Source organism: Martes martes (genome assembly GCF_963455335.1).
Source record: "Martes martes genome assembly, chromosome: 8".
Lineage (NCBI taxonomy): Eukaryota > Metazoa > Chordata > Mammalia > Carnivora > Mustelidae > Martes > Martes martes.
The window spans coordinates 52,390,340-52,407,601 of NC_137895.1; the positions used below are offsets into that span (position 1 = coordinate 52,390,340).

The 17,262-nt window shown below is 39.0% G+C and overlaps 1 protein-coding gene across 1 annotated transcript in view; it reads left to right on the forward strand.

Annotated features, from left to right (window-relative positions):
- KLRG1 (killer cell lectin like receptor G1) overlaps window positions 1–17,262 on the forward strand; it is a 34,677-nt gene that overhangs the window by 2,896 nt on the left and 14,519 nt on the right. Inside the window, exons 2-3 of the mRNA XM_080812508.1 lie at window positions 2,105–2,209; window positions 4,587–4,756. Of these exons, the coding sequence (XP_080668634.1) occupies window positions 2,105–2,209; window positions 4,587–4,756 (275 nt within the window). The remainder of the gene's footprint in view (window positions 1–2,104; window positions 2,210–4,586; window positions 4,757–17,262) is intronic.

A 17,262-nucleotide genomic window follows, 5' to 3' on the forward strand; every position in this document is an offset into this window, starting at 1 on the left:
TGGGCATGGAACCTGCTTAAGATTCTCTGTTTCTCCCTCACTTAACAACAACAGCAACAACAAAGAAGTTCAGAATGCTTCATGGATATAAACATATGTCTACAGGGTAATTTATCTAAAATTTAAGTGGTAAAGTGAGGCCCCAAATAGAATCAGTTTCCAAATTTCCAAATTAAAGATTACCAGATAAATGGGTCAAACTGGCACTTAAATTCTTACTTTATATATTTTTGTTCTTTACCCATAACTCCTACATTGTCAGACTGTGAGACCACTATGATTTTGAAATAAAAATTTGGGTTAAGAAAAATTTCCATTTTCTAAATGAAGGTAAATAGCATTCTTATATGTAACATAGTTAATATGAAGTAGTGTTCCATCCTTAAACATATCAAACTGAATTCATTGTTTTTTCAGTAATGACAGTTTACAAAGCATTTCTGAGATGCAGGTTATTTTATTTTTATTTAAGTTGTAGTTATTTAAATTTTGAATAGGTAATATGCCCATATGGTTCAAAATTCAGAAGAAAACAAGGTAAAAAGTGTCCCTCTTATTTTTGTCTTAAGTGACCTATTTCCCCTCCCCAGAGGCAAACAACACTATCAGATTCTTATGTCTACTTTAAAAGATACTTGCGTACATTGTTCTGCAGAATGTTTCTTCCCCTGAACCATATATCATATACCATATATGGAGTGAAAATCACTCCATATCTGTAAAAAAGAAAAAGCACGTCTTTATTCCTTTGTTAGAAGTTATATATTCACTTTATGGCTATATCAAATTATATTTGACTGGTCTATAACATTTTCTCCTAAAAATACTGTTGCCATGAATTGGCATATAAATATGACATTTTGCGCATGGATGAGTGTCTGTAGGAAAAAAATCCTCAAAAGAGAAATTGCTGGATCAAAGGATAAATGCCTTTGCAATTTTTGTAGACATTGCAAATTGTCCTTCAAAGAGGTTGTACCAATTAATATTTTCACCACTAAAGCATGAAACTGTAAGTCACAATTTCAAAAGAAAAAAGTGGGGGTTTTTTTGTTTGTTTGTTTGTTTAAGATTAATTTATTTGGGCACCTGGGTGGCTCAGTCGGCTGGGGCCTGCTTTCAGTGCAGGTCATGGTCCCAGGGTTCTGGGATTGAGTCCCGCATCCGCTCCTTGCTCGGTGAGGAGCCTGCTTCTCCTTCTTACCCTCCCCCTGCTTGTGCGTTCTCTCTCACTCTCTCTTTTTCTCTCAAATAAAATCTTTAGAGAAAAATAAAGATGAATTTGTATATTTTGAGGGGGAGGGACAGAAGGAGAGAGAGAATCCTAAGGCAGACTCCCTGCTGAGAGGGGAACCTCACATGGGGCTTGATCCCAAGACCCTGAAAATCACGACCTGAGCTGAAATTGAGTTGGCTGCTTAACAGCTGAGCTATTCAGTGCCCGAAGAAAAAAGTATTCTTTTTTTTTTTTTTTAATATTTTATTTATTTCTGAGAGAGAGAGAGAGAGAGAGTGAGCACAAGCAGGGGGAGCAGCAGACAGAGGGAGAAGCAGGCCCCTCACTGAGCAAGGAGCCTGATGCAGGACCGATCCCAGTACTCTGGGATCACAACCAACCAGAAGGTAGATGCTTAACCAACTGAGCCATCCAGGCATCCCAAGAAAAAAGTATTCTTAACTCGATAAATATAGGATGTTTCCTGATAAAGATGTGGGTTGTCACTCTAGGCTTTAGAGCAAATCCCTGATATCTAGCAAAGAAACTTTAGGGCCTAGGTCTCAGTTCTCACTAGGCCAAATTTGTTCAAGACTCCAGATATCGGGGCACCTGGGTGGCTCAGTGGGTTAAAGCCTCTGCCTCCGGCTCAGGTCATGATCCCAGAGTTCTGGGATCGAGCCCCACATCAGGCTCTCTGCTCAGCGGGGAGCCTGCTTCCTCCTCTCTCTCTGCCTGCCTCTCTGCCTACCTGCGATCTCTATCTGTCAAATAAATAAATAAAATCTTTGAAAAAAAAAAAAGACTCCAGATATCCTTCCTTTGCCTTTTCTTGTCCTTCAACTTTTATTCTAATTCAGGATTTTGTTTTGGATTCTCTTCTTGCAGTTACTTCTTCCAGGTTCCCTCTCTTACACCAGGTGGCAATAGGTTTGGGACTTCTGAACATCATTTTTGTGTGTCTCCTGCTTGTCCAATGGATTCACTGCCAGGGTAAGTACTAACTTAAGTCAAAATCTTTTGTTTTACCTCTTTTTAAAAAAAAGTTTACTTATTTAAGTAAACTCTACACTCAGTGTGGGGCTCGAACTCATGACCTGAGATCAAGAGTTGCATGCTTTTCTGACAGAACCAGCCACGTATCCCTAATTTACCTATATTGTGTTATAAAAACAATATAATATAACAGAAAATTTGAAATATGAAAATGCCAACGAAATAAATCATCACTTGTACACAACATTTCCTGTCACCTCCTAGTCTTTGACTACATGCATTTGTAGAAGTATTTGTTCTTTTAACAAAGAATATCAAGTCCTCTAAAATCTTCCCCACCTTTTTTTTTTTTTTTAAAGTAAGACTAGGTATAGTTCTAATCATTGGATGCTTATAATTCATATATTGCTTTTTAATTATATTATGTCATAAACACTTTCCTAATACCATATTTATTATGATAATAAAGTTAAAATTGTACTATTTACATATTGTATTTAACTTTTCACATAATAGATATATCAAATTTTAATTAAATATATTCTTATTTTTTTTCAACTAGAGTGCTTTCACAATGTTTGAAGTGAAATTTTCTAGATTTAATTCTTCTAGGTCATTAACTATGATGATCCAGAAAGCCCTTGGTTTATTGTTTCACAATCCAGAATCCTGACTTAAGTTTATGTTATCTGAAGATGATTGTTAGTGACAGATGATTGTTTTACAGACTTTATTCATTAGGACTCTTATTCTAATCTAAAGGTTCAGCCCTAGGACCTCTACCTCAGACCCAAATCCTTTGACAGAAAGAGACTTCAAGAAAGTTGGGAATTTCTCATTCAGGCTGGGTGATGTCATGGTTGTATGGAAAAGCATAAATTTATAAAGTGCCAACTTTGTAGCTTAATCTCCAGAACCCTATATTGGTCCCATGTGAAACCACAGAAAAGTTGCCTAATTTTTGACATTTTTTTAAAAAAGACTGCCTTTGCTTTTTAACCCCCAAATCTAGATTAGGTATATAACCTATTATGCGGTCATATATCCGCACGTGCTCATTTGCTATAATGGCTCCTGTGTGCCTGTTGTGAAATTGTGCCTGTGAGGAGTTTATACAAATATGTTTTATGAAAGTAGAAAATCAATAGAATTATGGAATCTTGGCTGAAATGACCTTGAGAGCTTATTTGGTTTCCTTTCATTTTTACAGAACTATAATCCACCCATTTTTTAAAAAGATGTTATTTATTTGTTTGAGAGAGAGAGTGAGCACAAGGCAGGGGGAGGGAAAGAGGGAGAGGGAGAGGCAGACTCCCTGTTGAGCAGGGACCTCAACATGGAGCTTATTCCCAGGACCCCAAGATTATGACCTGAGCTGAAGACAGATGTTTAAGACAGACATTTAACTGACTGAGCCATGGAGGCACCCCCCCTCCACTTTCAAAAGATATAATCTGGCCATTTTAACCTTTTTTTAAAAAAAAATATTTATTTATTTATTTATTTGACAGAGATCACGAGTAGACAGAGAGTCAGGCAGAGAGAGAGGGAAGCAGACTCCCCGCTGAGCAAAGAGCCAGATGTAGGGTTTAATCCTAGGACCCTGAGATCATGACCAGAGCCGAAGGCAGAGGCTTAACCCACTGAGCAACCCAGGTGCCCCTAATCTGGCCATTTTAAAGGAGTGAGAATGTTCTGTATTTAAAAGAGCCTTGTGAAGAAATTACGTCACTTCTGACTTCAGCATCTGACACCTTCTCTGTCAGAAACTTTCGTTCGATAAATTATTTTTGCTGAAGTGTAAGTCTTTTATCTAATATCTAATGATGACAATCACATTTGTGATAAAAGATAAAACACTCTAGTTAAGTTTGCTGTTTCTGTCCTTTTCTTTTGCATTATCATGTGGTATCAGGTTAAGGTTGGACATTTTGGAAGATTTGGCCTGATTTCAGCGATGTATATTACGCAGTTACACAGTGTGTGCACTAAGCCTACATAGACAATGGACAGGTACATATAAGGCAGATGCTTAGTTATTTTATCTGGTATGAATACAGCGGATGTGCATAACGCTCTCTAGCAAAAGTGATGTACTCTGTCCAAGGTCCTCCGCCAGGCTGTATCCATTTCCTTACCTGCTTTAGTCCTAGTCACATGCTTAAGTGGTGGAACGCACAGGAGTACTGAGAGAGCTGGACATCACAAAGATTTTAATTCGAGGCCAGGCATTGTTGTGCCTTTCTCTAAACCTCAGTCTGAAAGGTGGTGGGACAGGGAAGACGGGGCGACCGCCATGCTCTATTTATCTCCCATTTCATTTCCAAGACTGAGCGGTCCATAAAGATGTGAACCAGGTCCTCTTCCTTTCCAGGTTCCAGTCGTACCACTTGGGCCGGTTGTTGCAGTTGTCCAGACCTCTTCATGAAGAATGGTAACCACTGTTATTTCTTCTCAGCGGAGAAAAAAGACTGGCATTCTAGCCTGGAATTCTGCCTGGCTAAAAATTCACATCTCGCTGAGTTCACAGACGAACAGGAAATGGTAAACATAAACATTTAGCAAATGGTTGTTTTGTTGGTGAATGCTGTTCCGATGTATTGTGTATTCTCTTTTGAGGAACAAAAGGAACACCCTTCTCCTTCCCTATCCTGCTCTCTCCTCTTTCCTTTCCTTCCTCCCCGTCTCCCCCTGCTCCTTCCCTCCTTCCTACTCCTTACTCTTTCTCTGCTTGACCCAGCAGCCCTCAGGTATGGAAACCTAGATGTTTGCGTAAACCTGTATGTGTGTCTATGTGTGTGCTGGAGGTGGAAGCGTGGTGACTATTACACATAGGAATTAGGCCTGAAATACAGGTCTAATGAAAAGAAAGCATTAGAGCCAGAAACATACGGGTCCAACAACAAGGAGACAGCAGATTCCTGTGCAACAGCTGGTGGAATTGGGGAGGGAGCAGAAGAGAGAGATATCATGGGAACAAAGAGACTGTGGCAAGGGCTTCAGTGCCTTTTTCAGTGATTTCCCTTCATTTATTGGAATCCAGTAAGTTCTAGGCTAGGAAACATTTGGGTTGAGGAGTAGGGCATGAGGAGGAAGCAGTTCCAGAGAGCTGGAAAAGAAGAAAGGAAAGTTTTGTGTATGTGTGTGTGTGTGAGAGAGAGAGAGAGAGAGAGAGATCGTACTCTCCTTGCAGGGCTGATCTGGTGGGCTCCACTTCCTATATGCCTCTCACATCCTTCCTGTCCATCCAGCAGTCTCCTGGAGGAGAGCTCTTTATTAATCCGAGAGCATCTCAAGGTAGTATAAGGAATTGATATCCTGAGATAACCTGGTACAAAAATCAAATTCTAACTTGTCAGTGTAAATAATGTGTACAAAGAAAATAAATCCTAGTTAGGTTTTTAGTGCTAATTTCATGTTGATTTGTTGTGTGTTGATATTGTTTTATGTGTTCTCTTTTGGGTAGAATTAAGTCATAGAGAACAGTTTATTAAGAATTAAACTATAACTTGTTATTTGCAATGACGTGGCTGGAACTAAAGGGTATTATACGAAGCAAAATAAGTCAACAGAGAAAGACAATTATCCTATGGTCTCACTGATACGTGGAATTTGAGAAACAAGGCAGAGGATCATAGCGGGAGAGAGGAAAAAATATAACAAGATGAAACTAGAAAGGGAGACAAATCATAAGAGACTCTTAATCCCAGGAAACGAACTGAGGGTTGCTGGAGGGGAGGCAGGCAGGGGGCTGGGGTGGCTGAGCGATGGACATTGGGGAGGGTATGTGCTATGGTGAGCTCTGTGAATTGTGTAAGACTGATGAATCACAGGCCTGTACCCCTGAAACAAATAAGACATTATATGTTAATAATAAAAAAGAGAAGGATAGGGAAGAAAAAAAAAGAAACTATAACGATTATAACAACATTGTATGGTGACATGTGTTAACTACTTTTGTAGCATTGTGTACCCAGAGTTGTCCAATCACCACATTCTACATCTGAAACTAATGTAACATTGTGTGTCAACTATACTTCAATTTAAAAAAAAAAAGGAACTCAATTATATTAACATTCTTTGGGGAAATTCAGAGAAGTAACTACTCTAAAGCTGATGAGGAGAACATATAGTCCCTAAATTGTGTAACTTTCTATTTTAAGAAAAGATTAAAGCATCTAGATTTCTTGTTTTCTGTTGAAAGAGGAATAGTCATTCCTTTGAAATTATTTTTTTCCCCCTAAAGATTTATTTATTAATTTGACAGAGACACAGCAAGAGGGAACACAAGTAGGGGGAATGGGAGAGAGAGAAGCAGGCTTCCCGCTGAGCAGGGAGCCCAATGCAGGGCTCCATTCCAGAACCCTGGAATCATGACTTGAGCCGAAGGCAGACACTTGACTAAGCCACCTAGGTGCCCCCATTCCTTTGAAATTCTGCATAGAATCTAATTCCAAATCAGTCTGTCCCTGTTACTTCCTTTTCTTTTATGCCTTCCCTAAACTAGATGGTAGGATACATTGGGGTCTATTCGTTAGATATGTGAGATCTTGGTTTTGTGGCATTTGAACATAATAGCCTTGCTTTCTGGACCTTTTGCAGCAACTTCTGTTCTTACTTTGATATATCCGCATCTGAAGACTTGAGCTGACCAATGTCAATAGCAGAAGCGAGCAAAGAGCTTGAAACATTGCAGGAACCATGCTGATAAACAGAGTAGTGAGTCCTAATGCGAGACAATGCCAGAGGCAGTGTGGTGTAGCAACTATTATTACAAATGAGGCTGTGTGATAATAAGAAGGGAGGAGGACAGGGGCTAACGCTCAGAATATCTGGAGCTTGGGATATTTCTGATTCTCAGCGCTTCCCCAAAGGAATGGAGTGGTATTAGAGGGATTTTTGTCTGTCTTTTTTTTACTTTCCCTGAGTCTTGCCTCTGCTGTCAGTAAGTTGAACAGAGTTAGTTTGGCTGCATTTCCAAAACCTGTTTATTTTCTCATAAGGCCCCTTGGTTCAAGGTGATGCCAGAGGGTAGAATGCCCCTGAGAGATTTAATAGCAGTCAGATGGGTTTCGCTTCTGACCTTTCTAGGGAACTTTGCTCGATTCTCGGGTCTAATTCTTTTTCTTGCCCCCAGCTTTTGTCAGATTCTATAGCACTGGGTTGACTTCTGTCTGATCTGCTGAGCCTCCTGTACTAGCGACATTATTCTTTTGTTCTCAAGGCAAGATTTATATTCTATTTTAAGGTATGCCTGATATTCCTAGTGTCATACTTCGGACTAAACAGCTGCCAGAAGAGCATATGGGTCTATTAAGGTGGAAAGTTTTCAAACTGGGATTCCACTGGTGGAGAACACTTCTAGAGAATTAGTTTGCTACATGCAATTACAGTCACTCACAGAAATATTGTACTTGATGGCTTCCAGATACATCTTGCACATGCTGAAAACTGAGATGACTTTTCCCATTAATTGTCTGCTGTGCTTTTTTTATTCATGTTTAAAAATTATTTGAAGTTGAAATCTGGAATGTACCTTATAGGATTTAAATCTATTTGAAGTAGTGAGATGCTCACTTATTATCTTTTTTTCTATCTTGGACTTAAATATTTATTTTATTTTTGAGAAAATAATAAACAAAATGGAAATAGAATCACTCCGTTATTTCTTCAGTTTTCTGTTTACGTAGTGGCATTGACTCTGTTGTTTTTCTTGCTCTTTTGAATTTATCTTTAGATCTTTAGGTATATTCAAGTTCTTGATTTTTGTTGCCATGTTTTTCCGTTAGGCTCAGTTCATTTAGGATGTTAGCATTTGCTTTTAGGGTTATTTTTTTGTTGTTTTGGGTTTTTTTTTTAGCCGCACCCTCCGTCAGCTCACAAGAACCAGCCCCTTGCGGCTCTGCCCTTCTCTTAACCTTTGTTATAGTTGTTGGTAAGTTATCTTAAAATAAACCCTTGTTGATCAGAAAGTTCCCCGTGGAAATACTTTGGTTTCTTTAAAGCTATTCCAATGCTCCTCGCCCTGTGACATCTTTCTTCCTTATCATAATCATTATATCACCAGGCTCTTGTTTTAACCTCTCATTCAGCCTTAACCCTCTTCCCTGTCAAGAGTTTATGACTTTGGGATTGTCCCTATCTTCCTCCTGAACTTTTGATACTGGCTTTTCTTTGTTTTTAGGATTTACATCTAAACATAATCAGGGCTTCCTTCTTTGGATACTACAATACAAACACTATGGTAAGGTGGTCACTTTCCCCCATATTTTAAGTAACAGAAAGGGCTTTTTTTGGTGTCTTTGAGACAGTCACAAGTTGGTTTTTACTACCTTGCTTTACTAGCTACGTGAACTCGAGAAATTTTCTTACCCTCTGTGACTTTCAGTTTCCTCAGGTATGAAGTAGAGAAAGTTCTTTCCAGAATTATTATGATATTAAATGAGAAAATTGTGTGGGATTTCCTTTAACATATAGGAATCACTTAATTTTAGTTTTTCTTCTTTTCACCTTTAATTCTCCTTGTCACTCAAAATGAATCCTAGAGTCAAAATAACTTGCTTTTCTCTTATGTCTCCCAAGATGTGAAATTTAATAAATATGTATCACAAAATAAATTATGACTTGTCGAACTAAGCATTTTTGTTATGAGGATATCTGAAATATGTTAGAAGATTCAAAGAAATGCCTGGAAACACAGGGTGATGGTAGGAGAACTGTTGAACTCTGGAGGCGTTATAGGCTGATAATGTCTATGTTTTTGTCACCCTTCCCTCATAAACAGAACGAGCAGCAGCTGTGACCTTCACACAAAAATTGTAGGTGTGGTAGATAGGTTAAGATATCTCTCAATATCTTTTTTTTGGTTAACGTTTTACAGAATTGTGGTAAAATATATGCAAAACTTAAAACGTATCGTTTTAACCATTTTCAAGTGTACAATTAAGTGGCATTAAGTATAGTCACATTGTTTTTCAGCTGTCACCACTGTTCCTCTCCAGAACTTTTTCTTCATCTCAAACCAAAACTCTGTACCCATTAAACACTTAACTCCCCATTCCCCCTTCCCCCAACCCCTGGTAACCACTCTTCTACTTTTTGTGTCTCTGAATTTGCCTATTATGTCCTTTTGTATCTGGCTTATCTCACTGACCATGTTTTCAAGGTCCATTCATGCTGTAACACGTATCAGAATTTCATTCCTTTCTATGGCTGACTAACAGTCAATTACATGGATATATCACATTGTGTTTATTCATTCATTCATCTGTCAATGGACAGTCTCATTGTCTTTTAAAGAGAGTGCTCTGGTTTACACAGCAAGTCTTAATTTATTTTTAGTATTGTGCACATTCACAAAATTATAGGGGACATTCATATCAATATTAAACTCTAGTAATTTGTAGCCTGTCAAATTTTCCTTTGATATATTTTAATGTATCTGCATGTTTTTATACAATACTAATTGCTGTCTGTAAACTATAAGGTATCTGAAAGTCTGGAAACATAGGATAAACTTATTTTTAAATAGTATATTAGTTACATTTTCAAGTAATATGCTCAATATGTTGTTACTCAATCTCTAGATATATTTTTAGGCAAAACTCCTCTAAATTTAAAACAATAGATCCCAGGGGAGGAGTCAAGATGGCGGAGAAGTAGCAGGCTGAGACGACATCGGGTAGCAGGAGATCAGCTAGATAGCTTATCTAACCATTGTGAACACCTATAAATCCAACGGGAAATCGAAGAGAAGAAGAGCAACAATCCCAGAAACAGAAAATCGATCACTTTCTGAAAGGTAGGACCTGCGGAGAAGTGAATCCAAAGCGACGGGAAGATAGACCCCGGGGGGAGGGGCCGGCACCCGGCAAGCGACGGAGCGACGGAGCACAAAATCGGGACTTTTAAAAGTCGGCTCCACTGGGAGACATCGCTCCAGAGGCTAAACTGGGGGGAAACCCAGGCGGGGTCAGCATAACCCCAGGACCCGCGGGGTCACAGAAGGACTGGGGGTGTCTGAGTGCCGCAGAGCTCGCAGGTATTAGAGCGGGGAAGCCGGCTATAGCGACAAAGCCGAGGAGTGAGCTCTAAGCCCGGGGTTACCTTGTGCCGGTCGCAGGCTGGGTGGGCTCGGAGTGCGGCCGGAGGCCACGGAGACAAAAGCGACCCGGCGCTTTTCTCCAGCTCCAACAATTGACTGCTTTCCTCGAGGCGCGACCGCAAGCCAGGGAGGCGGGGCTATTGGGCGCTTTGCTCTGAGAGCGCACTGAGGAGCGGAACCCCAAGCTCTCGGCTCCTCTGGGCCGAGAGATTGGGAGGCCGCCATCTTCATTCCCGTCCTCCGGAACTCTACGGAAAGCGCTCAGGGAACAAAAGCTCCCGAAAGCGAACCCGAGCGGATTACTTAGCCCGGCCCCTGGCAAGGGCGGTGCAATTCCGCCTGCGGCAAAGACACTTGAGAATCACTACAACAGGCCCCTCCCCCAGAAGATCAACAAGAAACCATCCAAAACCAACTTCAGTCACCAAGAACAGCGGAATTCCACAGCAGGAGAAAGCAAATCCTACCTGGACAAAATGACAAGGCGGAAAAACTCACCTCAAAAAAAAGAACAAGAGGCCGTACCGAAGGCTGGAGACCTAATCAATACAGACATAGGTAGCATGACAGATCTAGAGTTCAGAATGACAATTCTCAAGGTTCTAGCCGGGCTCGAAAAAGGCATAGAAGATATTAGAGAAACCCTCTCCGGAGAGATAAAAGCCCTTTCTGGAGAAATAAAAGAACTAAAATCTAACCAAGTTGAAATCAAAAAAGCTATTCATGAGGTGCAATCAAAAATGGAAGCTCTCACTGCCAGGATAAATGAGGCAGAAGAAAGAATTAGTGACATAGAAGACCAAATGACAGAGAATAAAGAAGCTGAGCAAAAGAGAGACAAACAACTACTGGAACACGAGGAGAGGATTCGAGAGATAAGTGACACCATAAGACGACACAACATTAGAATAATTGGGATTCCAGAAGAAGAAGAAAGAGAGAGGGGAGCAGAAGGTATATTGGAGACAATTATTGGAGAGAATTTCCCTAATATGGCAAAGGGAACAAACATCAAAATCCAGGAGATGCTAAGAACGCCCCTCAAAATCAATAAAAATAGGTCCACACCTCGTCACCTGATAGTAAAATTTACAAGTCTTAGCGACAAAGAGAAAATCCTGAAAGCAGCCCGGGAAAAGAAGTCTGTAACATACAAGGGTAAAAACATTAGATTGGCAGCGGACCTATCCACAGAGACCTGGCAGGCCAGAAAGAACTGGCATGATATATTCAGAGCACTAAACGAGAAAAACATGCAGCCAAGAATACTATATCCGGCTAGGCTATCATTGAAAATAGAAGGAGAGATAAAGAGCTTCCAGGACAAACAAAAGCTGAAAGAATTTGCAAACACCAAACCAGCTCTACAGGAAATATTGAAAGGGGTCCTCTAAGCAAAGAGAGACCCTAAAAGTAGTAGATCAGAAAGAAACAGAAACAATATACAGTAACAATCATCTTACAGGCAATACAATGGCACTAAATTCATATCTCTCAATAGTTACCCTGAATGTTAATGGGCTAAATGCCCCAATCAAAAGACACAGGGTATCAGAATGGATAAAAAAACAAAACCCATCCATATGCTGCCTCCAAGAAACTCATTTTAGACCCGAAGACACCTCCAGATTTAAAGTGAGGGGGTGGAAAACAATGTACCATGCTAATGGACATCAGAAGAAAGCTGGGGTGGCAATCCTTATATCAGATCAATTAGATTTTAAGCCAAAGACTATAATAAGAGATGAGGAAGGACACTATATCATACTCAAAGGGTCTGTCCAACAAGAAGATCTAACAATCTTAAATATCTATGCCCCTAACATGGGAGCAGCCAACTATATAAACCAATTAATAACAAAATCAAAGAAATACATCGACAGTAATACAATAATAGCAGGGGACTTTAACACTCCCCTCACTGAAATGGACAGATCATCTAAGCAAAAGATCAACAAGGAAATAAAGGCCTTAAATGACACACTGGACCAGATGGACATCACAGATATATTCAGAACATTCCATCCCAAAGCAACAGAATATACATTCTTCTCTAGTGCACATGGAACATTCTCCAGAATAGACCACATCCTGGGTCATAAATCAGGTCTCAATCGGTACCAAAAGATCGAGATCATTCCCTGCATATTTTCAGACCACAATGCTCTGAAGCTCGAACTCAATCACAAGAGGAAATTTGGAAAGAACGCAAATACATGGAGACTAAACAGCATCCTTCTAAAAAATGAATGGGTCAACCAGGAAATTAAAGAAGAATTGAAAAAATTCATGGAAACAAATGATAATGAAAACACAACAGTTCAAAATCTGTGGGACACAACAAAGGCAGTCCTGAGAGGAAAATATATAGCAGTGCAAGCCTTTCTCAAGAAACAAGAAAGGTCTCAAATACACAACCTAACCCTACACCTAAAGGAGCTGGAGAGAGAACAACAAAGAAAGCCTAAACCCAGCAGGAGAAGAGAAATCATAAAGATCAGAGCAGAAATCAATGAAATAGAAACTAAAAAAACAATAGAACAAATCAACAAAACTAGGAGCTGGTTCTTTGAAAGAATTAATAAGATTGATAAGCCCCTGGCCAGACTTATCAAAAAGAAAAGAGAAAGGACGCAAATAAATAAAATCATGAATGAAAGAGGAGAGATCACAACCAACACCAAAGAAATACAAACAATTATAAGAACATACTACGAGCAACTCTATGGCAACAAATTTGACAACCTGGAAGAAATGGATACATTTCTAGAGATGTATAAACTACCACAACTGAACCAGGAAGAAATAGATAACCTGAACAGACCCATAACCAGTAAGGAGATTGAAACAGTCATCAAAAATCTCCAAACAAACAAAAGTCCAGGAACAGACGGCTTCCCAGGGGAATTCTACCAAACATTTAAAGAAGAATTAATTCCTATTCTCCTGAAACTGTTCCAAAAAATAGAAATGGAAGGAAAACTTCCAAACTCATTCTATGAGGCCAGCATCACCTTGATCCCAAAACCAGACAAGGATCCCACCAAAAAAGAGAATTACAGACCAATATCCTTGATGAACACAGATGCGAAAATTCTCACCAAAATACTGGCCAATAGGATCCAACAGTACATTAAAAGGATTATTCACCACGACCAAGTGGGATTTATTCCAGGGCTGCAAGGTTGGTTCAACATCCGCAAATCCATCAATGTGATACAATACATTAATAAAAGAAAGAGTAAGAACCATATGATACTCTCAATAGATGCTGAAAAAGCGTTTGACAAAGTGCAGCATCCCTTCCTGATTAAAACTCTTCAAAGTGTAGGGATAGAAGGCACATACCTCAACATTATCAAAGCCATCTATGAAAAACCCACCGCAAATATCATTCTCAATGGAGAAAAACTGAAAGCTTTTCTGCTAAGGTCAGGAACACGGCAGGGATGTCCGTTATCACCACTGCTGTTCAATATAGTACTAGAAGTCCTAGCCTCAGCAATCAGACAACAAAAAGAAATTAAAGGCATCCAAATCGGCAAAGAAGAAGTCAAACTATCACTCTTTGCAGATGATATGATACTATATGTGGAAAACCCAAAAGGCTCCACTCCAAAACTGCTAGAACTTATACAGGAATTCAGTAAAGTGTCAGGATATAAAGTCAATGCACAGAAATCAGTCGCATTTCTTTACACTAACAACAAGACAGAAGAAAGAGAAATTGAGGAGTCAGTCCCATTTACAATCGTACCCAAAACCATAAGATACCTAGGAATAAATCTAACCAAAGAGGCAAAGAATCTATACTCAGAAAACTATAAAGTACTCATGAAAGAAATTGAGGAAGACACAAAGAAATGGAAAAATATTCCATGCTCATGGATTGGAAGAACAAATATTGTGAAAATGTCTATTTTACCTAAAGCAATCTACACATTTAATGCAATCCCTATCAAAATCCCATCCATTTTTTTTAAAGAAATAGAACAAATAATCCTAAAATTTATATGGAACCAGAAAAGACCTCGAATAGCCAAAGGAATATTGAAAAAGAAAGCCAAAGTCGGTGGTATCACAATTCCAGACTTCAAGCTCTATTACAAAGCTGTCATCATCAAGACAGTATGGTACTGGCACAAAAACAGACATATAGACCAATGGAACAGAATAGAGAGCCCAGAAATAGACCCTCAACTCTATGGTCAACTAATCTTCGACAAAGCAGGAAAGAATATCCAATGGAAAAAAGACAGCCTCTTCAACAAATGGTGCTGGGAAAATTGGACAGCCACATGCAGAAAAATGAAATTGGACTATTTCCTTACACCACACACGAAAATAGACTCAAAGTGGATGAAGGACCTCAATGTGCGAAAGGAATCTATCAAAATCCTTGAGGACAATGCAGGCAGCAACCTCTTTGACCTCCACCGCAGCAACTTCTTCCTAGGAACATCGCCAAAGGCAACAGAAGCAAGGGCAAAAATGAACTATTGGGATTTCATCAAGATCAAAAGCTTTTGCACAGCAAAGGAAACAGTTAACAAAACCAAAAGACAACTGACAGAATGGGAGAAGATATTTGCAAACGACATATCAGATAAAGGGCTCGTATCCAAAATCTATAAAGAGCTTATCAAACTCAATACCCAAAGAACAAATAATCCAGTCAAGAAATGGGCAGAGGACATGAACAGACATTTCTGCAAGGAAGACATCCAGATGGCCAACAGACACATGAAAAAATGCTCCACATCACTCGGCATCAGGGAAATACAAATCAAAACCACAATGAGATACCACCTCACACCAGTCAGAATGGCTAAAATTAACAAGTCAAGAAATGACAGATGCTGGCGAGGATGCGGAGAGAGGGGAACCCTCCTACACTGTTGGTGGGAATGCAAGCTGGTGCAACCACTCTGGAAAACAGTGTGGAGGTTCCTCAAAAAACTGAAAATAGAGCTACCCTACGACCCAGCAATTGCACTCCTGGGTATATATCCTAAAGATACAAACGTGGTGCTCCGAAGGGGCACGTGCACCCGAATGTTTATAGCAGCAATGTCCACAATAGCCAAACTGTGGAAAGCGCCTAGATGTCCATCAACAGATGAATGGATAAAGAAGATGTGGTATATATACACAATGGAATACTATGCAGCCATCAAAAGACATGAAATCTTGCCATTTGCGACGACGTGGATGGAACTAGAGGGTATCATGCTTAGCGAAATAAGTCAATCGGAGAAAGACAACTATCATATGATCTCTTTGATATGAGGAAGTGGAGATGCAAGGTGGGGGGGTTTGGGGGGAGGTAGGAAAAGAAAAAATGAAAAGATGGGATTGGGAGGGAGACAAACCATAAAAGACTCAATCTCAAGAAACAGACTGAGGGTTGCGGGGGGGAAGGGGGATGGGAGAGGGTGGTGGGGAAATGGACATTGGGGAGGGTATGTGCTATGATGAGTGCTGTGAAATGTGTAAACCAGACGATTCACAGACCTGTACCCCTGGGGATAAAAATACATTATATGTTTATTAAAATAAAAAAAAAAAAAAAAAAAAAAAAAAAAAAAGGATAAGAACAAGAAGTCAAAAAAAAAAAAAAATAAAACAATAGATCCCAGTTGATTTTAGATATTATGGGTACATTTTTTTCAAATTAATAACTACATCCATTGCTTTAAATACCTTACATGAAAAGGTGTCCAGAGATTGAAGAAAAATAAATTAATGATATTATTTAGAAATATAACAGATACATTTATAACATATATATATATATTTAAAAATATATTTATCCTATGTTTCCAGGTTTTTTGGACACCTCATATTTATGTTCTGCTTTCATCATATAACATTGTTTCCTTACTGTTTTTTCCAAACATTTAAAAATTATTGTAGGTATTTATTTTTTATGATTCTGTATTATTCTATTATTGCTTATCTATTTTTCTTATCTTAGACAACATTTTTCTTATTTCTAATTTTTATTCATTTAAAGCATATTTATATTATTTATTTCTCTTGAAGTCATTTTTTAAGGATATAGTTCCTAAGATTAGATGAGCCAATTGAAGATATGACCAAGTAACTTTGACATATTATTAGTTTATTTCCATAAGGATTGAAATAACTTAGATATATCCTGTAAACCATGTTAGTTTGGTAGTTTAAGGAGTATATTCTATGCCTTAATAATATTTAAGTTATAATTTAAAAATATTACTTGCAAAGGTATGTGGGTATATAAGCATAAATACTGATCTAAAAAAAAAAGAAAGAAAAAGAAAGAAAAATATATCTGATTCTATCTGTTTGAGCTCTGTCTTCATTTTGCTTTTAGGTTTTGCATTTTTTCTCTCTAAAATAAGACCAAACATCACAAACTCTAAAGTAAATAAAACAAGCCTGAGTCCTTTCGTTTATACCCTCTCTGGAGGATGAGGATTCTGAGTCAACACCCTTGTTTATGCTTCTGTGCTGCTTCTACACACACATACATACACAGACACACACACACACACACACATGCACATGCACACAGTCCATGAGTACACAGAGCATTGATAATCATAGTCTGGTTTTGAGGTTTATTCTGAGTGGGATAATAACATTTTCACTCTCCAGCCTCACCAGTGAGAAGTGGTAAACTGGTCTGATAATGTGACTTAAAATTGTGTGGGTTGAGAGAGTAGTAAATTAGTGCAGGGTTGGCATTTGTATGCGGGCACTATCTAATCCCAGCTCCCTCAGACTCTACCTGAGGTTTTTTTTTTTTTTTTTTTAAAGATTTTTATTTATTTATCGACAGAGATCACAATTAGGCAGAGAGGCAGCAGAGAGAGAGAGAGGAGGAAGCAGGCTCCTCGCTGAGCAGAGAGCCCGATGAGGGGCTCCATCCCAGGACCCTGGGATCATGACCTGAGCTGAA